The following is a 26,789-nucleotide window of genomic DNA, read 5'->3' on the forward strand; positions in this document are numbered from 1 at the left end:
GCAAATGCGAAAGGAGTGGGAATAGGAGCGGTACTTATTTCTAAAACAGGACATCATTATCCTGTTACGGCACAGCTACATTTCTATTGTACCAATAACATGGCTGAATATGAGGCATGCATTTTGGGTTTACGGTTAGCTACAGACATGGATGTCCAGGACGTCTTGGTCTTGGGAAACTCGGACCTCCTGGTGCATCAGATTCAGGGTGAATGGGAAACAAGAGATTTGAAGCTTATACCATATCGACAATGTTTGCACGATCTGAGCAAGCGATTTCGATCAGTGGAGTTCAGACACATCCCAAGAGTTCACAATGAGGTTGTCGATGCTTTGGCCACTTTAGCATCGATGTTGCACCACCCAGACAAAATTCACGTTGACCCATTGCATATCCAGGTTAAAGTGTTTGGATAGAAGAAAGAATTGCCTCCGTTATTTCATTCTCCGATAAATGCCAAGTACAAACAAATAACAATTACAATCAAAAGAAATCATACATAATATCTCTTAACTGCATCCGAATTGATAGCCATGTCGACGTATTTCCCTTCGATATCTGTTAAACATAAAGTGCCATTGGACAACACTCTGGTTACAATGAATGGCCCTTGCCAATTCAGGGCGAACTTGCCTTTTGCTTCGGCCTGATGTGGGAGGATGCGTTTCAGCACTTGCTGACACACTTCAAACTTCCGGGGACGCACCTTCTTGTTGTAGGATCTTGCCATTCTCCTTTGATACAATTGGCCATGGCATACTGCTGCCAATCTCTTTTCATCAATCAAGTTCAACTGCTCCAATCGGGGTTTGACCCATTCATCGTCATCAATCCCAGCCTCAGCGATAATCCGAAGGGATGGGATTTCAACTTCCGCCGGTATTACTGCTTCAGTTCCATATACCAACAAATAAGGGATGGCCTACTAGGAGGGCTGTCTACAAGCCTCTAAGAGTACATAAACATCATAAAGGTCTGGATAGGACCCCGCTATACGAATCAATACATGTCCAAAGCATATTGACCAAATAGGCAATGCCGGAGCAGGTGGAGTGCACCAACACTTTCTGCTGAGCTGATAGCCTACTAGGAGGGCTGTCAACCTGTCAATCAGGACCTACGAGCATGAAACACAGTGTCCTCTCAAAAAAGGGATGCTAGTACGAATAAAGTACCGAGTATTTAAGGCAGGAAAGCATAAATATGAACAAGAATGTAAAAAGTGGTAGAGAAGATAAACCTAGTAACATCTGAGTGCCTTTGAGGGCGATTGACATGAAAGAATGATACATAAATATATACAAAGACTTTTTAAAACATACGCCTCTGTGGGCATCATCATCATCATATCGTACTTGGCCTCGAAGAGAACTTGGTAAAAACGAACCCGGCCATTATAGGACACGATAGAATCGCACCTGGCCACGTGGAGCTCGTTAAAACCCAACTGATCAGTGGTTGCACAATAGGTGTCGTACCCGGCCGACTATAGCGCAGCTCGGTAGAGTAAAATAGATACATATATATGATGCATGCTGGACTCATTGGAATCACATAGATACATATATATAATACATGCTAGACTCATGGTACCATGTCCTAAACCTTTTGAAGTGACATAAGGTCATCGCACCCTCGATTAACATTATTTACATCCATACCATCAATATGAACCTCAATAGGATTCAAGGATCATACATACTTGCTTAGAATAACTTTATAAGGAAAGAACAATACGGGCAACCTTAGTTGTTAGGAGTAGATCCGTTATAAAATAGCGTATAATTTATGTTCATTTCATTTTAGATCACGCCAAAAGAAAGATGGCAGTGCCATAACATACCTTTGAAATCTTCTATCCAATCGTCAAGCAAGCTCAATATGATCTTCTTACGTCTACATTGAGTAAACTAACTTCGTCGTCACCATATAAGCGTTGTAACTCTCATATTTGGAAACTAATATTCTACAAGAAAATGGACAGAACCTCCCCTATTTGTACTACATCCCATATGTTACCAAAAGTCACCAAACAACACAAACAACAACAATATAATTCACAATAAGCTCTCTGATTATTTCAACAACCATTTTGAGTCGCAAGCTTGATTTACGATTAATAAAATATGGTTTGAATCCAATTCCTTTTCCATGAATCTACCTACAAAATCTATAACATAATACTTATGCTTACCATATCATTTTCAACCCAAAACATCATAAGCATAATCTTCAAATATAGTTCACACACGTAGCACCTTAACCTTTATCATCAACCTCTTAATTTTTCATGTTATCTTCTTCAATCCACTGAATTAGCACATAGATAAGTTTAACAACAACAGGCACAACATAATAAAACTATTTATAACAATTTCCAACCACAACAAGCCATATATATAGCCTCAACACAACCCACAAAAAAAGATAATGATTCCTTATGCCATGTCAATTACTATCTTGTAGATTTTCACTCAACCAACACATTATTGACCTTAAGCACAACCAAGAACATGATTTACTTACCTTAGGCAGTAGATACAACTTGAAATCCCCAGCTGGTGTAGCTCACAACAACTCTCAATCACACCACAACACTATAAGAGTTGTATTCTCTTCTTGAATCAACTTTTGTGTTCAAGTTGGTGTGTAAACACTTGTATTTCACCTTGAAACTCTACTATATATGAAGGAGGGACTGATTCTTAGCTTAATCATAAAGAAAAATACGATATCTGAGGTTACTTACCTTTGAAGAACCCTCCAAAGCAGCCACAAGATGAAGAACTATGACCTAGCAAGCACCACTGGATTCATGTTTTTATCTTAGATTTTCGCCCTAGAATCATGGAGGAACCCTTGGAGAGAATTTAGGAGGGTTTAGGAACTGTTTTGGATGAGAAAAATGAGTAAAAACGACATATAATTGACTTAAATAAAAGCTAAAGTTTTACACCAACTTTGTAGGTCCCGTGGGAGCTTCTTGCGCAGTCTCGCAAAAACGTGAATATCTCTCTACTCTGATATCGTATCAATGAACGGTGAAATGCGTTAGAAACTAGACTCGTAGATATTCAATTTGGTAGGTAGATAACCCTATAATTCCAAGTATAACTTGGAGAAAAGCTTATCTACATTTGACCTAATTTTCAGCACATTTATGAATGTAACCTGTGATGACCTAGGAATTCATACTGCTTTACAAAAAAACTGTGTTCTCCTTACTAGCCTTAGCTGGCGCCTTATAAATCTTCCTAATAATCCTTGGGCTCAACTAATTGCTAGTAAATATGCCAATAAAAAACTACTTCTAAATGTTCCTTCATCTGGGCAGCCATTCTAAAAGGATATAAATTCCTTACCAAAGGAATATTGTGGCATCCAAGCAAAAATTCAAATCTTGACATTTGGTCAAATAGATGGATTCATCATGCTCCCAGCCTTAGAAATTGTATAGAAGGCCCTCTCCATAAATTTGATTACTTAATCTCCCTCAACAATTTGATAACTCATGATCAATTAGATATGTCAAAAATTTCATTTGACCTACCCCTTTCTCTTATTAATAAGATCAGGGCTACTCCTATTCCATTAAGCTCAATGACAAAGGATCTAATGATCTGGATTTGAATAGCAATGGTATATTTTCTTCCAAGTCTTGCTACAATCTTTTAGATGATAACCATACGACTCAGGATAATGATTGGATTTGGGATCTTAATTGTCCTACAAAAATCAAGTTTTTTATTTGGCAATGCATGCACAACAAAATCCCTTGTAGATCTTACCCTCTTTATATTGGTATGAACATTGATCCTATTTGTCCTATGTGCAAACAAGGACATGAGGATGTCGCTCATATTTTTCTCCTATGCCTTATAGCTAACCGTTATTGGTCCAGTATTGGTCTAACTATTAATCATAATAATGATCATCTAACTGGTTAGCTATTCTAAGGAATGCTCAAAGCCATGCCAACCATCAGCAATATCCTTGGAAAAGCATCCTTCCTTTTTCGATTTGGAATCTTTGGAGGAATAGGAACAATAATAACATAAACAATTTGGATATGGACATAAACCATAGATAGGTGTTTCATCAAATATGGGAATTTCTTTTCTTTACTGGAAAAAACCCCATACAAAATTCTTCTGTTAAGATCAACATTCACTGGGAGAGACCTCCTCTAAACAAAATCAAGCTTAACATTGATGGGGCATTCTTGAAAGATAAGCTTCATGCAGATATAGGAGGAGTATACAGAAATAGTACTGGTAATTGGATCATGGGCTTCACTAGGTCTTGTTACAGTTACAGCTCCATGCAGGCAGAACTATTAGCATTAGAGGAAGGCTTAAAGATAGCTGTGGAGATGCCATTTGTCGAAATTGAAATTGAAGCTGACTCAACGGATATATTAAAGATGCTTTCTGAAGAAAATGTTAGCACTAATGCACGTTTACTTAACTGCGGATCATTAATGCGCCAACTGAAATCCCCGCTAATGAGGCACAATTTTAGGGAAGGAAATGCAGTAGCAGATTGCCTAGCTAAGGAAGCTGTCAAAAATTTCAAACCAGGGAAATGCTATCACCATGCATGGCCACCTCTTTTTGTTGAAGCCATTTTGGAAAAGGACATGCAAGGCCTTTGTTTGGGTATTAAGAAACTAAGTACCAATGTTTGTAATAGTTTAGTAACTCTAAACAATAGTAATGTCCTCCGGGACTATATAACTTCGGTGCAAGTTTGTTTTCGTATTAATATATATGTTTCCTATCGTTCAAAAAAAAAAATCATAGTAAGATGAATCTTTAAGTCTACAGAAAATTTCTCCTGTACCTCTAAATATGCATTGTATTTCAATCAAGGCAAAAGGCACATCACATATTCATGATAAAATAGCAACCTATGAAAAATGAAAGACGTGAACAGAATGGATTTAAATAATTTTTTCATGCATGATAAACAAGCACCAGAGAAAAATACCAGATGACAAAAGAGAGCATCACTAAACTACATCTGTTTCAATATTCCCTCAAAAAAAGGTAAGAAAATGTATTACTATACAGTGCAAAGCTGCATATCATGAGCGCATGTTCCATTTAGTAGGGGCCAGAATGACAAAAAACAGACAGATCGATTGATCTTAGCAAAAACTGCTATTCTTACCAAATATTGTCAGTAGAAGTTCGCCACTTCATGAGAAACATTATCAGCAACGTCGACTTTCTTTAGAAGCTAGAATGAATCTTACGGTTCCATCACAAAACCATGAAGTCATCCTGTGGATTATACATCAAACAAGCCGATCTCTTATGATAGAATTACTTTATCACCCCTGATTCACTGTAGGAAGGAATTTTGCGCAAGGACATATACAAGTACAAACCTTTATGACTCATCTTGTGGTGCTGCGGCTTGAAGAAAATATGATGCTTTACTACGAACCTAACAAAAGTAACAAATGTCAGCAGGAGTACCCAAATAACTAAGATGATAAAATGTGAAGAGCTTTATGTTGTCTACCTTAGAAGCATAAGACCTCAAATCTGTGCTGGTGATTTGACAGGAACAGTTTCTAAGGCATGCACCCCACATCTCAATGATTATTGGTTTATCTTTTAGCAAGGGGTTGCAAAACAGCCAGTTCTCTACCAGAACCAAGTGAATATACATCTTTAGAAGATCACAATTCTTATCCTTCAGATTGATAGAGATTAGAGATCTCAAGATCTGTTCTTCGTCATGTAGCTGCACATGTATTTAGGGAAACATGCATACACTGGAAAATTGTTATCTTACAGAAGAAAACACATTTGAGGAGCTGGTATGACAAATATATGACAATGACAAGCATGATGCCGCACAGAGATAATACTTAAATGATAGTGTAATAGTGAAAGCAGATCAAAGCTACCTTGTTATCAAAACATGCTACAAGAAACTGGAAAGCCAGCACACTCCTTAGATGCTTAGTATGAGGATTCCCTCCGGTTACAATCTCCACAGATCTCAAGCAGTTGACATCAGTAGGAACTCTGAAGTAATAACTTTTACCATTATACAACTTCACAAGAATATAAGAAAAATATGAAACTTCCGGACACTCAGATCCATCAAAGCAGGCAACAAAGATCGAAGAGATGAGCAAATAACAATGTACTATAATTTAAGATGCAAAAATGTCAAACATAGAACAATTTTGACTTCTTAACATGCTTTGCAAATCAGTCTCCTTGATAAATAATCCAAATAGAAATTTTCACTCTCTACTGCAGCGATAAAATGAATCTTTTCCAGCTGAAAGGCGTACGTTCCAAATTTGATTTCACCAAGTTTGTATTCATATACAACTTATCTGATTCTTCCACTAAAATTATCTCTTTGTACCAAGTGGAGGGGAGGGATAAGATCCAACCATGTACGGAAACAATTAATTTGAGGATTACAGGTACTAAATTAATTCAGAACACTATCAAACTAATAGTAAAAAATAACTGTTACATATACAACAATTTTTCTTTCCTCATGGAAGAGAAGCTGTATAAGATTAGCTCTTTCATGAGTTTTTTAAGGCTGTTGCAGCTACAGTCTTGTGTATATGGAAGGTCAGGCACATGCCCCCCTTCTCTTTTGTCATCTTTACCTTCTATATACATGGTAGGGGTCAAGACAAACCCCCCAACACCTCAGGATCCTTTCCCTGGGTGATGGCTTTTAAATTAACAAAAACAATATATACCTGCAGGTGACGGATTTTGCTATTTTCTGACAACTCGAATGAAATGCATCATCACTAAAGAAGCTAATAAGGGAGTGCAAGCAATCATTCAACGCTGAAGATAGGCCAAGAAGTTGCCGGTCTAAAAAGAGACAGATCACTGAAGTAATCAGATCTTCTACCTCCGAAGTTGAGAAAATTGAACATGTAGTCCTACCAAAAAACGAAAATGTGAAGATTGAGATTTAAGATAATGCCATGATTCAGGATTTACATTAACCAGAATGATTCTGATCAAAGGTAGGTACCAAATTATTTAGTATTCAACATGGCTGACATGGCTAAAATTCCTAATTTCTAAACATTTTCATCAGTTATAAGAATGTTTAAAACCCAAAAACACAAATAAAACTCCAAAAATCGACAGGCTAATCACGTACCTTGCTTGGCAACAAACAGAAACATACTTTATCCAGGATTTGATATTTTGAGGCGGTCCAGCAGAATCAGAATCTAAGACACAGCATACAAAGTTGTGAGAATCTGTAACTGATAAGTATAAAATAAGGCCCTTGTAATAACTCTATATTAGTACTCAGTCTTCTAAAAGACGGACAATTGTTGCTACCAGGGAAGTCAGACTAAGGAGAAAATTTGTCTACCTCCATGCACAATTTCCATGCTAGATAAAGATTTGGAAGGGGAATCCAACAGAAAGCCATATACTTCAAGTGCTTGCCTCAGTTCTGAATGGCTCGGCAACCATTCCATCTCAAATGTTACATCATCAACCTTACAAAGCATGAGAGAGAAAATAACTCAAGAAATTTGCATTAACATATAGGGCAATATATGTTCATTTGTGGTGCAAAGATGAGAACCTGATTTTCAGGTAAAAGAAGAGAACACCAAAATTCACATGCTGCTTCCCTCAACTCTTCTTTTGGTGAATATAACACTGAGAAGGCATAAGGCAATTGTAACTATGGAATCACTCGATCTCTATAGTGGGAAACTGTTGCTACTTACTGAGACTAAAAGTCCATGTTGCTATGGACTTTTCAACTAGACAATGATTTTTGACCAATTTCAAAAGCCAACCATGCACAAGCAATCCCTCCAGAAATGGTTCTCCTGCAATAACATTCGCGGATGTAAAACCACTCAGTTAATCTCCAGCTAAATTGGTTAAATTACTCGTTTGAATATCCTAAGAACTTGTCCTTGAGTTGTACCTACAACGAATCCAACATAGAGCTAAATATGAAGATAGAGACGTCAGTAATCAAAACCTATTACTCTTCTCCACCAGATTTTTTTTTTTTTTTTGGGGGGGGGGGGAGGGGGGAGAGGGGAGGGGGGACCTTCTTCTGGTTTGAGTTCAAACAAGGAATTAACTTCATGACCCATGAAGGTCTGCAAAAGGACACAACTCCTAAGATCGGGAAAAGTCAGAAGGGGCATAGTTTTCTGCAGGTCGGACAGGTAAAGATATATATTACATTTCATTCAAAACCAAGATGCCATCAGACTCAAATGAATGCTATAAAAACGTCTTAGTTCATAGATAAAACCTGGTCTCCAAAAACTTGAAGACCCCATAATGGCATCTGATCATCAGTACTTATTTCATTCATCTAAAAAACGAAAACAAAAAATTCAATGTTACCCAACATTAGGAGCAAATTGAGAATCATATTCCACTGGAAGAAAGGAAAGATAGATTCATGCCTGTTGTTGGCATTTGTCAACATAGTTATGAAGCTCTGCTTCTCTTGTATCCACATTATCATCTGAATCATAGGACTTCTGGATCTTTGCACGTTTAGGTTCCTTCTTAGGTACGTCACTCTTCACTTGGTAAAAATCATTCAGAAGATCATCTAAGCCGATTAACTTTTTCCTAGAAAATACAGATTAGTTGCACCAGAGAACGTAAGACAATACCACAAAGTTAAGACCATTCAATTGGCTGAATAAGCAACGACGAAATGAAATGGACAAGAGACTAGCCTGTTTCCAGTGCGATATTCTCCATCAAGTAATAAAATGAATATCCCATACATATTCGCTATGTCAGGGGAAAAAAGAAGAAAAAGAACATAATGGCTATATGCTGAATCTTGCCCTATTTGTTGAGTCACCATTGTTTTCATATTATTCCTGCGTGATGGTGCTTGACAACCACATTCTCTCATTAATTATTCTCTCAAATAGTGCTCAACAAGACTTGCTTAGACATAACATATACCAATTCATAAGGACGATAGTTTAATTTATACTATATTTGACGACTGATGAGACTATTTTTATACTCTTAAGACTCGTCAAATTTTGGCTCATTTCCGGGGATAGAGTGACGAGTAGTGATCAAATAAGTTATGTTACTGATTTGAGAACCAAATTTTTATTTCATTTTCATCTAACTTGTTTCTCACCTATTTTGTTGCACATGGCAAGTTGTGTGCGGATGCATGAGTTGCTCCTCTTCCAAGGAACCAATTCGGTACAACCCGGAAATAGAGAGATTCTTGCAACAACTAAGGAGAGAACTAGCAGAACGGTCCCAAAATCACACATTGATCCAGGAAAATAAAAACCAGGGACTGAACCTTACAGGAGAAACCCAGCAAGCCTAATGACAAACCTAGAGCAGGAAGACTACTTACAGACTATGCAACGCTGACTTACAATGGTAGAGAGGCAAGCAAGAGGCGCCCACCAGTGATAGCATTAATTTTGATATCAACCAAGTTGTCATCCAAATGATCCAGCAAATATGTTTATTCAAGTCAAGTCAAGTGAAGATCCGAATATGCATCTATTGGACTTCCTAGAAACTCTCGACACTTTTAAGTACAATGGTGTTTCGAGTGACATGATCAGGCTAAGGCTCTTCCCATTTTACAAATGATGTTGATCAAACTCTATTCCCTAGGCAAATGAAGAATCCTGATACTCATTCAAAAATCATTTAAACAGTCCCAATTTTGAAGAAACTTGTGATCTACCTTGGTATGTCAGTAAGCAGCCTAAACTCTAACTTGTCATTTTGAAAACCTACATTTACCCTTTTTTTGTTAGAACTTAGACTTTGCGTTGATTGGTTATAACCTGAAAGGTAATGGCTTGACCTAAAAGATAAAGACAAGGTCTGATTATTTATTTTTAACTGTGTGGATAAATGAGCTTCAACTACTATTGGCTTGTGACAAGTAGACTCTCCCTATAAATAGTGGCCAACTTCCTTTCCTTAATTATCATAGGAAGAACCCTAATTGTATTCTGTTTTCTAGAGTGTGTGGAAAAGAGACTATTCACATTCATTTAAATCAATTCTTCCAGCGTCAAGACAATGTGGTAACGGGTGGTTGTGAAAGTTAGTCTCAGGCTTAAAGGCTAATTACAGTAACAGTTACTATTGCGGGGGTGAAGTATTAATCTTACATTGTCTACTTTGATAGATTTAAAAGGTAGGTGCATTAGGCCCCCAATTGCGAAGCCATTGTCCATTTTGGCCCGATCCCTTCTGGGCCACTTCAAGACTTTTGGGCCTTCACGATTTTGTCCCTTGGGATTTAACCCAAAAGACGCTTCAATAATTGAATCCTGAATTCGCCCTTATATAGCCTTTAACTTTGAGCTTTTTTCACTTTTAGCCCGCGCCACCGAAAAAGTGCATAAAATTTGTATATAACATACATAATGTATATATACAAAAAAATATACATTTTTTCGGCTATTATTTTATGAGTGGTTACGGAGTGTCATTTTCTCTTTAACTTTCTCCTCTTATTCCGACGTGGAATTTGCTAAAGGCAAGTTTCACAGCCAAAGCCCTCTCGACTTCAACCGCCAGCGATCCATGGGTTGTTACAGTATGTCAACCCTAGCTAAGATTGCGCTTCTATACTATGCTTAATCTCTCTTAAAATCAAAAAATTAATTTTTACACCTTTCCTCACACTGACTAATATAAAATAGAACAGCCTAGAGGGCAGTTAAATTAGAATGAGAAGCTTAAGACTTGGTTCGAGTGAGATTTCTCAAATAAAACACTTCAGACAAACTAAAATAGTTCAATTGTCTTACACTGGTAAGTGTGGATTGCAACAACCGATTACACAACACTGCTACTTGACTAAACCCTAGATACCCAGCATCTGGTTTTGCAAACTAATCAAGCAGGAGAAATAGGATACAGGAAAAAAAAAAATTGGTGAAAGGAAAAAGAACTTACTTTTTCTTGGTAATAGTAGGGCTAACATGTGTGGGTTCTTCAAATTCAAAATCCAGAGGTTCATCCATTTCCGTCATCTCTTTTTTTTTTTTTCTTTCAATTACAACGAATTAAGCAGAATAACCAAGATTAAACAAAATTATCAGTTTGTGTGTAAGGGACAGGATCCGAGCAGAAGATAGTATTAGAGTATTAGTACTTGGCTTAGGCTTATGGAGATTTTGAACAGAAAAATGAAACAAATGGTCTTCAATTTTTCTTTTATAACCTCGGCTTTGCCCGGGAAAACGAAAACTTAGTTTCTTTTTTGAACGAATTGCACGTTTGCCCTCCAAATTTTCTATCGTGCCTACTTATCCCCACCCCCCCCCCCCCACCCCCACCCCCCTCCTTTTTTTCTAGAGGAAAAGGGTCAAATTTACGGTAAAATAGCACGGGCTTGTTTTTGGACTGGTAATTGAAAAATAACCAACATTTGCAAAGTCATTGGAAAATAGTCACTATTTTGCTACAACACGAAAAGTTCCATCATTATATATTGGAGATTAGTGCACCTGTGTATGAACTTCCAGCATATTATGCTGGAACTCCAACACACGGAAATTTCCAGCATAATATACTAGAGATTAGAGCACCTGTGTATAAACGTTCAGCATATTATGCTGGACCATTATATTATACTGGAACTCTAGTATATTATGTTGGAAGTCCAGTATATTATACTGGAATATTTTCCGGATTTTGAACAGTGTTTTTGTTTAGAGTTTTCTTTACATGAAAAGTGACTAAATTTCGATTACTTTTGAAACTATGGCTATTTTTCAATTACAACTTGTAAATTTGGCTATTTTTGAATTTCTCCCAAATTTACGCTCCTACTTTGGTATATTATTCATATCTACCCGCTATTATATTATCGAGCCACATCCACCCTTACCATTACCAATTTTTTTAAAAATACACCCATCCTCACAAAAAGCCACCATATTATAAAAAAATAATATTATTAAATTTAAATAAACATTATGTCATAACCTATTAAATCATAAAAACTCTTTTACTTACTGCATTTCTTCCTCTCAGATTATCAAGAAGGCGGTTGTGATCCGAAAACATCCTGAGAAAAACATGAAAGACAATGATTCTAAGTTTAGGTTGATTCTTATTGAGAGCAGAATTCACCCACTTGCTTGTTACTATAAAAAAATAAAAAAGCTTCTACCAGTCTGGAAATATATGTGTGTGTTTGTATGACATTAGTAATCGAAGCGATCATAGTAAACAGTGTAATCTTGTTTTTGCAATCATAATATGGTCAATGCAAATGAATATGAAAATTTTAATATAATATAACTTTTTACTTAGCATGTGTTGTGATTGATTGTCTTTGGGAATATGGCGGGAAGGTTATTCTAAGTAGAGATTCTTTTATATGGCTCATCATGTGATGCTTGGTTTTCTACTGAATTTAATTTTGGATTTCTTTGTAGCTGGAGACTCTTGTTCCATGGAAAATTTTAAATGTTATTGCTCTCCTAGTGAATTTTTGGTTTCAAACACAAGTTGTTGTTTGTATCCCTTGCACTTTAGCTTTATGTATGTGTCTGTTATTTTTTTTTATGTCTGATGAAATAATTCAGCATTGTCTTCTTCGTTTATACTATATGAAATAAACATGTTTATATTTTGTTGATTTAGTTATTAGCACAGTAAACAATAAAGGCCAATTTTTTTTGTGCTATTTTTTTTTTTTATCAGTCCAGCATTTTTGAAGGAGATGACTAATTTGAGTAGAAATCTTTTTTATGATCTAATGGGTTATGGGTTATAGATTAATAGTTTTTTAATTAAAAAGGTCTTTTTTATAATCTGGTAGCTTTCTGTTTGGGTAGTTTCAAAAAGTTTGGTAACAGTAAGAGTATACCGGGGAACGGGATTGACCCTCGAACTTAGGAAAAAACTCGTCCAATTTCTTGTTACCAACATTGATTGCTTCGCTTGGTCTCATTTAGACATGACAAGGATCCCACCGAAAATAGCCACCCATCGACTAAGTGTCGATCCCAGGTTCAAACCAGTGAAGCAAAAAAGGAGGCCTCAATCCGAGGTAAAAGACGCGGTCATCAAAGACGAGGTAACAAAAGTCCTCAAAAAAGGATCAATCAGGGAGGTAAAACCCCCGAATGGTTGGCTAATGTAGTAGTGGTCCCTAAAAAAGAAAATAAATTATTGTGCGTAGATTATAAAGACTTGAATAAAGCATGCCCCAAAAACTCATTCCCATTACCCAACATCGATCGCTTGATCGATGCCACGGCCGGCCACGAGATCCTCACTTTTCTCGACGCCTATTTCGGGTATAATCAAATTCAAATGAACCTAGAAAATAGGGAAAAGACTTTCGTTCATCACGAAGTATGGTAAATACTGCTATAACGTAATGCCTTTCGGACTAAAAAATGCAGAAGCTACATACCAACTCCTAGTTAATAAGATGTTCGAACATCAAATAGGCCAATCTATGGAAGTTTACATTGACGTCATGCTAGTTAAGTCTCTGCGCGTTGAGGACCATTTGACTCATTTGGAGGAAACATTCGATATCTTTAGAAGTTACAACATGAAGCTCAACTCCGAGAAATGTGCCTTCGGAGTAGGTTCGGGCAAATTTTAGGCTTTATGGTGTCGAATAGGGGGATCGAGATTAACCCCAACAAAATCAAGGCTATTGAAGAAATCACATTGGTGAACAATGTGAAGGTCGTACAGCGGCTGACCGGGCGGATAGCGGCCTTAGGACGATTCATCTTAGGTTGTCAGATCGGAGTCATCATTTTTTCTCCTTGCTCAAAAAGAAAAACAGGTTTGAATGGACTCCGGAATGCCAACACATTTTAGAGGATCTAAAGCGTTATCTCTCGAGCCTGCCTTTGCTCCACACCCCGAAAGTAGACGAAACTTTGTACTTATATCTGGCCATATTTGAAGTAGCGGTAAGTGGTGTGTTGGTTGGGGAAGAACAAGCTACGCAATTCCATATTTATTACGTAAGTCAGACTCTGGGAGATGCTGAAACCCGGTATCCCCGCTTAGAAAAATTAGCTCTTGCATTAATAAGTGAATTTCAGAAATTAAAACCTTATTTTCAATGTCATCGTATATGTGTTTTAACAACATACCCTCTTCGAAACATCTTGCACAAGCCCGAACTATCGGGCAGATTGACCAAATGGGCCATCGAGCTCGGAGGATATAATATCGAGTATCAACCTCGGACGGCTATCAAGTCCCAAATTTTGGCGGACTTTGTGGATGATTTTACACCCACCCTCGTGCCCGAGGTAGAAAAAGAACTTTTGCTAGAAACGGGCACATCATCGTCGTGATGACACCCAACACCATTGCCAGGCAAGCCAACGCGGAAAATACTAAATAAACTTTCATTTACTTTTACCCAAAAATAGTTGCCATGATTCTTTAAGTTGAGATAAAATCAGAAATGATCAGTAAAGTCAAAATAATCATACAATCCCAAAAATAATACAGTCTACTAATGTGTGTGCCAAGACCTGGTGTCACAAGCTGTGGGCAACTAGTAGAATATACAAAAGAATCACACTATCCTACTGTCCGAAACGGAATAGACAGCAAAATACATAAGAGAGACTCCTTCATTCTGCTGAACGACACGGAAAGGGAAGCAGCTCACCGTAGAAGTCTCGAACTCCGCTCAGGGATGCGCGCCAGACTGATAGCCAGATACACCTGCCTCAGATCCTGTACAATTAAGTACAAAAGTGTAGTATGAGTACATAAATAATATGTACCTAGTAAGTTTCCCGTCTAATCTCGAAGAAGTAGAGACGAGAGGTCGACTTGATACTTACTAGGATCAAATGATATGAGATAGAATTTATAATAAGCATGGATAGCACAATTTATTAGCATTATATGACAAGGAATAACAATTCTTTTTCCAAATAATATCATGGGTATCCATTTACGTTTCAAGGCATATATGGAGTTCAGTCCACAGAGAAATACTAAGTAAAGCATGCGCAAGTAACACCGAGGGACGTACGGCCCGATCCAACATAAAAGTAAATTGTGCACTGCCGAGGGTCGAACGGCTCGAACCATAGATACATTTATTACCTCGCTCGCGAATTACACGTGCGACACGATCAAATATAAATAAACTCATCAATCAAGCAGACAATAATGTATATCTGAGGAGTAGTTATTCACAGGAATATCCAAATTCTCCTTTACAAGACCAAGCAGGATAAGGTTCTTGTACTAGTCTCATTTACCTTATTCAACATAATTTATACGAATCCGAATTTATCATCAAGTTACAAGAATATCACGTAGAGCATGCTTTTGGGTCCTAGACTACTCGAACTTAACATAATAGTGGCTACGCACGGACTCTCGTCACCTAGTGCATACGTAGCCCTCGCATATAATAGCAATTAATTCAATTATTACACATATGGGGACAATTCCCTCTTACAAGGTTAGAAAGGAGACTCACCTCGCTCCAAAGTGCACTTTCAATACCAAGAACGAGTCCAAGTCCTCAATTCGGAGCCGACGATCCCAAACTCAAGATGCTAGGTGGAAGTCTTCTCTCAAAAGCTCCCAAAATCGCCCATGGAGGAGTGAAAAATGATAAAAATGACTTAGAACCCGTATTAAATGAACCTCATTACTTCAGTGATTTCCGCATCTGCGGTCCCGCATTTACGAGAAAAGGACCGCATTTGCGAAAGGGGCTAAAAGGGCTGGGACCGCTTCTGCGGTCTTGAGGCCGCTTCTGCGGTTCGAGAGCTGCTTCTGCGGTTTGGCTTGCCCTTCCCTAGGCCGCATCTGCAATAGATGGACCGCATCTGCGGTCCACAAACTGCAGGTGCAGTTATGACAGAAGTAGCAACTTCAGAACTTCTCAAAAATTTCAACCTCACTCGAGCCTCGTCTGATTGACGCTCGGTGCTCCCGGGCCCCGCCCGAACATACCATCAAGTATAAAATCATGAGATGAACCTACTCGAACCTTCGGAATGCCCAAAACAATGCTAAATCTAAGAATCACCCCCTAAAACCAATGAATCAAACATATGAACTTCAAGTTCTTAATTTTCCTCTAACGAGCCAAAATGCTCTAAAACTACTCAGATTGACACTAAATTTTGCGGGTAAGTCTTAAATGATATTTTGGACCTGTACCGGGCTTCAAAACCAACATACGAGCCCGATACCCATGAAATCAATCATTAATTAGTTTCTTTACATCCTTAAAACTTCAATTTAACAATTTCTAATAAAAATTCATTACTCGGGCTAGGGACCTCGGAATTCGATTCCGGGCATACGCCCAGGTCCATATTTTCTTATGGATCCTCTGGGACCATCAAATTACGAATTCGGGTCCGTTTGCTCAAAATGCTGACCAAAGTCAAACTTAGCCCCTTTTAAGAAAATCCTAAGGAATCAAATGGGCATATTTCACTCCAAACTCTTACAAATCCCGAACCAACCATCCCCGCAAGTTGTAAATTAGATAAAGCAAGTACGGAAAGTTGTTTTTAAGGAAACGGGGTTCTAAAAGGCAAAACGACCAGTCGGGTCATTACACATAATTACATTTATATGCATAAAATGATCTTCTATATTTTTAAAATGTTAAATATCTATTTTAAATCATTTTAGCACACGAAATTATTTTTTTGAAATCATCTATGATTTATTATAAATTATATAGACTTAAATTGGCTATTTAAAACTTAGCCAAATTGTATTTCAATTTTAGCCTAAATTCAACCCAATACCCCAGCCCAATTCCTAATTGAATTACCCGAACTAGGCTCCAAACACATCCTACCTGATCCAAAACCCATCAGATCATGGCCGTTGATCTGAAAGATCAACGTCCTATATTGGTTCTTTCCTTTTTAATTCCAAAGGACCCCCTAACCCTAATCATTTTCTATACACCGCCGCCCTAAAATCCTCTGTTCTCTCAAAACACTCTCAACCTAACCCTAATCTTCAAAGGCCAACCTCCCATCTTTGGCCACCTCCAGTAACCTCTCATCATCTCTTAAGCCTCCAATGGCTTCTCTCATGTCATTCTTACCTTCTCTAAGGTCTTCAAGGGCCCAGGGCTATGCCGACTTGCATCTAGGGTTCATCTCTTGCTCGTTCTGGGCTATTCCAGTGTGATTTCAAGCAAAATCATTCTATATTTGTCACGATCTTTGGTATTCTAGACAGGTTTCTTCATCTCTATATGGGTTCTTTCGAAACCCTAATTTCTTTTCTACACCTCCTAGATCTGTACGGATCTAGGACGATTTGAGTTTGTTTCTTGAATGTTTTACACTGTCCTTGAGGTTCTTTACAAGAATCATGTGGTTTTAAGTGTTTTTCATCTTCTTCTGAAATTAGGGTTTTCGAAACTTCATTTTAAAACCTTGTTTAACCGATTCTTTGTGTTTAAACTTCTATTTCTTACATATTTTGATTGATTCTATGAGTTTACTACATCTTTAACTTGTCTATGGTGAAAGCCCTAATTTTTTAGGGTTCTTTGTTTGGTTCTGTGTATCAACATGATTGACCGGTTCTCATTTTTGAGATTTTGTGATTTCTCGTGACTATCTTGCCTTGATATGTTTCCACTGAGTTTCTTAGCCTAAATGCACACTAATTCTGTATGCTTGTGTTCATCTTGACTGTTCAAGACTTGCCTTTTTCTCATTGAATCAGTATTGTTTAACTTTCATGTTTGCTAGAGTTGTATGTCGACTCTTGACTATCCACATCTTACTTTATTTATATGCTAAACGCTGACTCATGACTTTCTCTTTGATTGATTCTGAATTCCCTGTTTCTTAGTCTGATTTGAACACTTTCCTTTAAACCTTCGATTCCTACCTTTCTACTCAATTTGATTGATTCCCTTACCTTGGCTGCATTGGTACTTGATTCTTACTGATTATCTCCTTAATTAGAGTTTTTCTGAACCTATCCCTAATTGTTTACTCTATGCCTACTATGTTTGAATTATTTCCTTGTCTACACATTGATTTCTTTCCTTATTTGTTACTTGTTCTTACCGTTTGAACTGATTCCCTTAAATTTAGGGAGTACTTGTACTGATTTTGCTCTAATTGGTTCTGAGTTCCATAATTACTACACAATTGTGATTCTTGCCTTATTTTACCTAGTTCTAAACTACTATATATAGGCTCTCTCATTAACAATCAACACAGACATTGGTTCAATAACTCTCTTTTACACTTAAAAGCTCTCTACTCTTTCTTGTTACTTGCTACTTTTACTGAACTAGCCGGCTGTAAGCGAAGACTAGTTATTTCACTACACCTGCTCTATACTCTGTGTTTGCTCTCATTAACTGGTATGTCCTAATTCAATTTCAAGTCCAAAACCCTATGTGTTTTGTTACTACTTTAGTTCATTGATTTCCAGTCTTGTTCCTGCTTGCTATTTGGCTGTTCAACGTGTAACTAGCATGTCTGAATCATTGTTTCACCTAGCATGCCTAAACTACACTGCTTAATCACTAGCATGTATGAATTCTGTCCTGTTAACTTGTAATTAGTATGTCTAAAGATCTGCCTATTGCTTTATCTAGCATGCCTCAACCTGAGTTGTCCTACGTATGTCAGCATGTTTTGATCAATCTGTTTACTTAGACTTTGGTTTAATTTGTTTTGCTAAGTTGTCTAATATCTCTAAGTAACTATATTTCCATGTTTAATTTGTCTAGTGTAGTATGTTTCCACATGGTTGTTTTGTGATTCATGCTCTATAATATCTAGGAATTATGACGCATTTTACACTCCTTCATGCTCAAGTTTTGATTAGAAATGTTTACAAAATAGTCCCAAAGGCTCACAAATTGTGCTTGATTGCAGGTTTGATCAACAAGGTGACAAGATGTCAAAGATCAGCTCAAAAAGGAGTGAAACTTGCACATGTACCAAGACAAGGCAAAGCTCAGTCAAACAGGGCCAGTGCGGCCGCACACCATTCTGTGCGGTCCGCACAAGTGAAGTTCAGAGAGTGTGCATCTCAGGCCAAAAGTCAATGCGGCCGCAAAGGTTCTGCGGTCCGCATTGGATTCAATGCGGCCACACTCGATTTAGTGCGGTCCGCAGAGCCAAGGTTCAGAGAATTTCCAGTTTGAAGATTGAAGCCCAATGCGGTTCATGCTCCATTTTATGCGGACCGCACTAAAGGCAACGCGACCACACTCGATTTTGTGCGGTCCGCATTTCCCAAGTTTAGAGAGCTGGATATTCAAGTCAAGAGTCTTAGTGCGGCCGCACTTGATTTTGTGCGGTCCGCACTAGCCCCGCGGAGTATTTTTGTCCAGAATTGCCAGCTTAGTATAAATAGCTTCTTTTCCCATTTTTAGGTCATCAGATAGTTTTTGGATAGAGCTGCGCTCGTGACTTCACTTCTTTTATCTGTTTTGAGTAATTTTAGCTTCATTTCAACATTGAATCTTCAAGTTTAATTTAGCAATTAATTAATATGAGTTTTTCTTCATCTATTTCTTTATTTTCTTCTCTAATTATGAGTAGCTAGACCCATAAGCTAGGGTTGTGGCTCAACTCTAGTGTGGGTAATTTATGGGTCTTGTATTTTGATGCTTGATTGTCTATGGGTGTTTGATATTTGGACTAATTTCATATTTAATTGATGAATTAGTGGTTGCAAACACTAGTTTGTGTTTAGCTGACTTTGATTCTTCTTGAGAAAGAGAGCCTAAATCTCTGAAATTAGTCCAACAAGGAATGAGGCGTACTCAAGAGATTGATAGCCCCAATTAAAGGGTTAAACCTAGAGATAGTAATACCCGACTTGAACCTTGATTGCTTGTGCAAATTTGCATACCCAATTGGTATTGAGAAAGTCAATTCGGGCAAAATCACTCAAACTACCGAGAGGTATAGAGTGAGTAGAATCGTGCAATGATTATATCATATTCCCCAAATGTGACAATTTAGCTTTAGACTCAAGAGTCCGTCAATTGACCATCTAGGCGAAAGTCACTACCCTAGTGCCTTTTTAATCATTTGAACAACTCGCAATAGTTTAACCTTAGCTTATTTTATTTTAATTGAGCATTATAGTTTGATAAAATTAGAATCATAAACAAAACCAAAAATGTGTAAAAGTGCAATTTGGAGCAAATACGCAACTCCACTTTAGATAGACACCCGACTCCAATATCTAGCTCCCTGCGGAAATCGATCCTACCTTAATTGGGTAAAAGCTGCTTCGACCTCTCTCGCTACTCAATAGTAGTGCAGGGTTGGCCTTGATCGCTCCATGTCTCTACTTCCAAGTTGTATGACTAATTCCTTAATCCTATAAAACTCTAGAAAAGCTTTTGTGCTCCTGTTGTTATGTGCTTCACTATGACATTGTTGTGTTCTGTATGTCCCCAATTCCCACTACCCCTGTGTGAATTCTGTTGTTAAGTGATGCTGGACCAGTTTGTTCTGTAGCCAGCCTGTCTGCTTATTGATTTTTTTTGTAAAATGTTTACATTGTTTTCAAACTGTTTTACTACTGATCAGTCCTTATTTTTAGAAAACTTCTTTAATTATTGAATCAATCCAGTACTGTTTTCTTGTCAAAACCTTTTCAAAACTATGTCAAGCACTCTCACTTTACTCCTAAGTCCCTAGGTTCTGCCCCCTCCAGTGTGTGTACTGCTTTGGGATCCTTCTGAGATCCCTTTAAACTCTGGCACACTGAGGCTGGCCCTTCCACATTGCACTTACTCAATCTCGGTTATGGAAAGTCTAGGTGTGAGCACTGCCCGAGATCCTTGAGATCCTTAGGGAACTCCGACGCACCTAGACAATGATATTGTCTATGGAATTTGGCATCTGAGGCTATTGGAGGTTTGGGAAATCACTTAGGCCTCTGTCAGGCTCCCTATAGTGTAACATCTTCTTTTATCTTATCTATTTATGTAATTCATTCATCTGGTTTGTAATAATTATTTGTAAATGAATATTGGGGTGATTAGTGAAAAGGGGTGGGTAGTTACATATTTGTGGGGTAATATGGGTAGAAACCATGCCTATAGGATTTTATACTTGCTGTGTTTGCTAAAACCATGCTAGAAATCATGCCTATAGGGTTTAAGTGGTTCCAATAATAGAAATCATGTCTATAGGTTTATAAATCAACTTCATAAGTAGATACCATACTTATAGAATGTGATCAAGTTCAGTTTCTGTTACAACGAGTATTTACATTTGTTTTCATTAGATATCATGCCTATAAGTTTCTGACATCAGTTCTTAACAATTAAATACCATGCCTATAGGAATTAAAAAATCAGAAATTCTGCCTATAGAATAAAAATCAATAAGTCAGTTCAATTCATGTTAGTTTACTCGAAACTGGCCTATTCAATGGTTTATTTTCCTTAAATGAATTCTTTCAAATACGGCCTTCACTGTCACTAGACATCATGCCTATAGGAACTCAAGAGTCCGTTTTAAAAACTGTTCACTGCTTTACTATATCAACGTAGTTATCATGCTCTTAGGACATCAGTGTTTTACGTTTAGGCAAGCCTATAGGGCAATTTTAAATTCTGCAACTCCGAAACACCTTTTGCTGCTTAAAACTGTTCAGATTTAACAGGCTTAAAATCAGTAGGCAAACTAATAGGGCTATTACTTCTGAGTTTATAAAATAAAATGCCTATCTTCTATGTTATGATATTCACTTAGACATCATGCCTTAGGATCATGTTTAATAATATTACCCTTATTTGTGTTTGAGTCGTGCTGTTACATGCCTTATTTGTGGAGGTAAAACTGAGCCTCTTATTTGCTCATTTCTGCTTTTATTCGCTAAGAGTCCTATGTGTTCTTGCTTGTCGCCTTAGTATTTTCTCCTTTAAACCTTAGGGGTCTGTCTAGAACTGCCTATAGATAGAGGCTCTGATTTCCTCTAGGACCATTAAGGAGGGACGAGTAACAGCACGCAATAGAGATCGCTAACCATCAGTTGCTTTAATAATCGCTGAGGGGTGGGAAGGGTCTATGGGAAGAACTTCCATTCTCAATGCCAAAAACCAGAAAAGAATACTCTGACGCAGATAGGAAAGCTATGGAGACGAATTTTCGTGCCAAGAAGATTTTGGTATGTGGAATAGGACAATAAATACAATAGAATCTCTGTGTGTGATACTGCTAAGGAGATATGACAAGCTTTGCAAACAGCTCATGAGGGAACCACTCAAGTAAAACAATCTAAGGTTGATATGCTCACTACCGAGTATGAACTCTTTAGGATGAAGGACAATGAATCTATTCAAGATATGCACACAAGATTCACCTCCATCATAAATGAGTTACACTCACTTGGTGAAACCATTCCTAGAAACAAGCTAGTGAGGAAAATTCTCAGCATCCTGCCTAGTTCTTGGGAAAGCAAGGTGAATGCTATTACTGAAGCAAAGGACCCAGATTTCCCACCCTCGGGAGTCGTGATGGCGCCTACTCGTAGAAGCTAGGCAAGCCATGAACTTAGAAATTATTAACTCCTTTATTTTAAAACTTCTGACCAATTATAATAACAAGGAAATAAACCGTTAAATAACAGCGGAATATGAAATTTAGCGGAAGTCTTAAATAAATAGAAAATGAAAATGTCTCAAAGACCATCACGTGCCTCTAACCAGAACCTGGTGTCACAACATCCACAGACTTCTAAGAGTACTAAATACAACTGTTTGAAAGAAATATAGCACTGTTTGTCTCAAATACATGAGATAACAAAATATGAAATAAGATAGAGGAGACGTCGGGCCTGCGGACGCCTGCAAGGCTACCTCGGTGTCTCGGTGGACTGAAGGCTGGCTCCCGAGCTACTGATGCTGATCAAAAGCTACTCCGAATCTGCACAGAGTGCAGAGTGTAGTATCAGCACAACCGACCCCATGTGCTGGTAAGTGTCTGGCCTAACCCCGGCGAGGTAGTGATGAGGCTAGGACCAGACTCCAGATAAACCTGTGCAGTTATATAATATACAACAAAAATATAAACAGGTAACAAGCAATCAAAGCCGGGGAAGGGGAACATGCTTTGGAGTAGCAGATAAAACAGAATATCAAAGAATAATAAGGAAACTACAACTTAACTTCTAACACGGATAAAAGAAATAAGGCAACTTTCGCATTTAGTTTCAGCTTGTTGCAGGCGTGCAACCCAATCCCATTTCTCATATCTTGTGGTAGGCGTACCCCCGCTCCCATTTCATTATATCTTGTGGTAGGCATACCACCCGCTCTCATTTCATTATATCTCGTGGTAGGCGTACCACCCGCTCCCATTTCATTATATCTCGTGGTAGGCGTACCACCTGCTCCCATTTCATCGATCTTGTGGTAGGCGTACCACCCGCTCCCATTTCATCATATCTTGTGGTAGGCGTACCACTCGCTCCCATTTCATTATATCTTGTGGTAGGCGTAGCACCCGCTCCCATTTACAAATCATCACAAAATTATAAGAAATCCCGGCAAGGGAACAAAAATAATATAATAACTTCCCGTCAAGGAAACAACAATATCGAAACAGTCATCCCGGCAAGGGAGAATCAACTATAACCAAATCCTAACTCATTTTGTTCTCAGCTCAATTAATGACAATACTCAATCATAACTAAGATCTATGAGGATAAAGTCAATCTTTACTCAATCAATATAGGAGATCATTAATTAAAGCATCCGAAGTGCCATCTAAGAGCACAACAACGTTCAAATTTAAGACTTACAGTCATGCTCGACAGCAACGTGTAGATACTCGTTACCATGCCTATATGTCGCACTCAACAAGAAGCAAGTAACAAATAGGACTCAACTCCTAATCCCTCAAGCTGAGGTTAGACCGAACACTTACCTCAAACTTCCACGGCCAATTCAAGCCTCAAACACTGCTTTTCCTCTCGAATTTGGCTCCAAATTGATTGAATCTATACATAATTGACTCAATATCATCAGTAAGTGCTAAACAATCCAATTCCAATGTTCAATTGTAACTTTCCAATCATTCTTCCCAAAATCCCAAAAACCGACCACGGGCCCGCTTGGTCAAAACACGAGGTTCGGACCAAAACCCGATCATCCATTCTCCCACGAGCCCGAATATATAATTTTTTTTTAAAATTCGACCCCAAAACAAGGTCTAAATCAAGAAAAATCAAAAAGCCTTAGCTCTACCCAATTCCCTAATTTCTACCCTTAATTACATGTTTTAGGCCTAGAATTTTAATAGATGTTGATGGAAAATGAAGAAAACGAGTTAAACAATGGTGAAGAAATGCTTCAAAAATCGCCTAGGAGCTTTGGAGAAGAAAGGGTTTATGAAAATGTTATGAAATCCCGTTTGTGGTTCTGTTTTGGAACTTTAAAATAACCGGGCAAAATGACCATACGCGTTCGCGATAGACCTCTCACGTTCGCGATGGGTCAAGCTTTTTGGCCTTCACGTTCACGAAACTGTAGCTCCTCGAGCCCTCGCGTTCGCGTCCTTGGGGTCGCGTTCGCGTAAGGTGTTCTACCCATTCCCCTTGCCCAGGCACTTGGCCTTCGCGTTCGCATAGCCAGGAACGCGTTCGCGAAGGTCTAGCCCCCCGCTGCCTCGCGTTTGTGACTTGATCTATGCGTTCGCATAGAAGGGAATTTCCTTCAGCAAATTTACTCATCGCGTTTGCGAGGGTTCTCCCGCGAACGCGAAGAAGACCATACCAGAACTGGAAACCTGCAACTTTCATAAGTCTAAAACCACTCCGAAACAGTTCCGAGCCCTCGGGGCTCCTAACCAAACACATGCACTAGCTCAACATCATCATACGAACCTACCAGTGCGATCAAATCGCCTAAATAACCTTAAAAACAATGAATCAAACCTCAAAGTCATGAATTTTTCCACATACTTCATCAAGTTTCAAATTTAGGATTTCAAGTCCGAAACACGTCAAACGACGCCCGATTTTAACCAAACTTTACATAAACATCTTAAATCATATATAAGACCTGTACCGGGCGCCAAACCAAAATACGGGCCTGATACCAGCATGTTCTAATCAAATTTCATTTCAATTTTCCTTAACAATTTCAGAAAAACAATTTCCTTTAAAAATTCATCTTGGGCTCGGGACCTCGGAATTCGATTCCGGGCATATGCCTGAGTCCCATATTTTCCTATGGACCCTCCGGGATCGTCAAACTACGGGCCCGAGCGCATTTACCCAAAATATTGACCGAAGTCAAATTTATTTATTTTAAACTCAAATTTCATCATTTTCACAGAATTTCATATTTAAGCTTTCCGGCTACGCGCCCGGACATCGCACGCAAATCAAGGCAACTCTAAATGAGGTTTTCAAGGCCTCGAAAGCACATGCAATTAAAAACAGGTGATGACCCTTTTGGGTCGTCACATTCTCCACCTCTAAAACAACCGTTCGTCCTCGAACGGATAGAAGAAAGAAGTACCTGAGTCGGGGAAAAGATGAGGATAACGGCTCCGCATATCAGACTCGGACTCCCAGGTTGATGCCTCAGAAGGCTGACCTCTCCACTGAACACGAACAGAAGGAAAACTCTTCGACCTCAACTGACGAACCTGCCAGTCTAGAATAGCCACCGGCTCCTCCTCATATGACAAGTCCTTGTCCAACTGGACAGTGCTGGAATCTAACATGTGAGATGGATCATCGTGATACTTCCGAAGCATGGACACATGAAACACTGGATGCACGGCTGATAAGCTCGGCGGCAATGCAAGTCTATAAGCTACCTCTCCCACTCAATCAAGAATCTCAAACAGGCCAATGAACCTAGGGCTAAGCTTGCCCTTCTTCCGAAATCTCATCACGCCCTTCATAGGCGAGACTTGGAGCAATACTCGCTCACCAACCATGAAAGCCATATCTCGAACCTTGCGGTCTGCATAACTCTTTTGCTTGGACTGAGCTGTACGAAGCCTATCCTGAATGATCCTGACCTTGTCCAAGGCCTCCTGAACTAGATCCGTACCTAACAACCGAGCCTCTCCTGGCTCAAACCATCCAACCGGAGATTGACACCGCCTACCATATAAAGCCTCATAAGGAGCCATCTGGATGCTCGACTGGTAGCTATTGTTGTAGGCAAACTCTGCTAAAGGCAAAAACTGATCCCACGAGCCTCCAAAATCAATGACACAAGCTCGGAGCATATCCTCCAGAATCTGAATAGTCTGCTCGGACTGGCCGTCCGTTTGGGGATGAAATGTTGTACTTAACTCCACCTGAGTGCCCAACTCTCACTGAACTGCTCTCCAGAAATGCGAGGTAAACTGCGTACCTTGGTCCAAAATGATAGACACAGGCACACCATGAAGACGAACAATCTCTCGGATATAGATCTCAGCTAACCCCTCGGATGAATAAGAGACTGCCACATGAATGAAATGCGTTGACTTGGTCAGCCTATCAAGAATGACGCATACTGCATCGAATTTCCTCCGAGTCTGTGGGAGCCCAACAACAAAATCCATAGTGATCTGCTCCCACTTCCACTCGGGAAGCTCAATCCTCTGAAACAATCACCCGGCCTCTGATGCTCATACTTAACCTGCTGGCAATTCAAACACTGAGCCACATATGCAACAATATCCTTCTCGACGCCACCAATAATGCTGCCGCAAATCCTGATACATCTTCGCGGCGCCCGGATGAATAGAGTACCTACTATGGGCCTCCTCTAAAATCAA

General features: G+C 38.7%; 1 protein-coding gene across 4 annotated transcripts; it reads right to left on the minus strand.

Annotated features, from left to right (window-relative positions):
• Positions 1-448: 448 nt before the first annotated feature.
• LOC107805733 (uncharacterized) lies at positions 449-11,274 on the minus strand. 4 transcript variants are annotated; one of them, XR_012702291.1, is made up of 14 exons: positions 10,966-11,272; positions 8,457-8,628; positions 8,300-8,362; positions 8,090-8,195; positions 7,755-7,859; positions 7,607-7,683; positions 7,388-7,517; positions 7,166-7,238; positions 6,747-6,938; positions 5,922-6,042; positions 5,531-5,755; positions 5,394-5,452; positions 5,174-5,286; positions 449-1,118 (listed from the first exon to the last, which is right to left on the minus strand). XR_012702291.1 is itself a non-coding variant. In XM_075237216.1 (13 exons), the coding sequence occupies exons 1-12, from the start codon at positions 11,040-11,042 to the stop codon at positions 5,396-5,398; spliced, it is 1,380 nt and encodes a 459-aa protein (XP_075093317.1). In that variant the 5' UTR covers positions 11,043-11,274; the 3' UTR covers positions 4,939-5,286; positions 5,394-5,395. The 4 variants fall into 4 exon arrangements, 3 of the variants coding, with proteins under 3 accessions (XP_075093317.1, XP_016485288.1, XP_075093318.1); XM_075237216.1 differs by lacking the exon at positions 449-1,118 and having other exon boundaries at positions 4,939-5,286; positions 7,607-7,665; positions 10,966-11,274; XM_016629802.2 differs by lacking the exon at positions 449-1,118 and having other exon boundaries at positions 4,939-5,286.
• Positions 11,275-26,789: the final 15,515 nt, after the last annotated feature.

The sequence above is a fragment of the Nicotiana tabacum genome, chromosome 18, assembly GCF_000715075.1.
Source record: "Nicotiana tabacum cultivar K326 chromosome 18, ASM71507v2, whole genome shotgun sequence".
NCBI lineage: Eukaryota > Viridiplantae > Streptophyta > Magnoliopsida > Solanales > Solanaceae > Nicotiana > Nicotiana tabacum.

Excerpts from the sequence above, each read along its gene's own strand:
- LOC107805733 (XM_016629802.2), bottom strand. The coding sequence starts at position 11,042 with ATGACGGAAATGGATGAACCTCTGGATTTTGAATTTGAAGAACCCACA. Across the intron at positions 8,196-8,299 it reads TTCAAGTTTTTGGAGACCAG|AAAACTATGCCCCTTCTGAC; the intron begins GTTTTATCTATG and ends TCCGACCTGCAG. Across the intron at positions 7,684-7,754 it reads AACATGGACTTTTAGTCTCA|TGTTATATTCACCAAAAGAA; the intron begins GTAAGTAGCAAC and ends ATGCCTTCTCAG.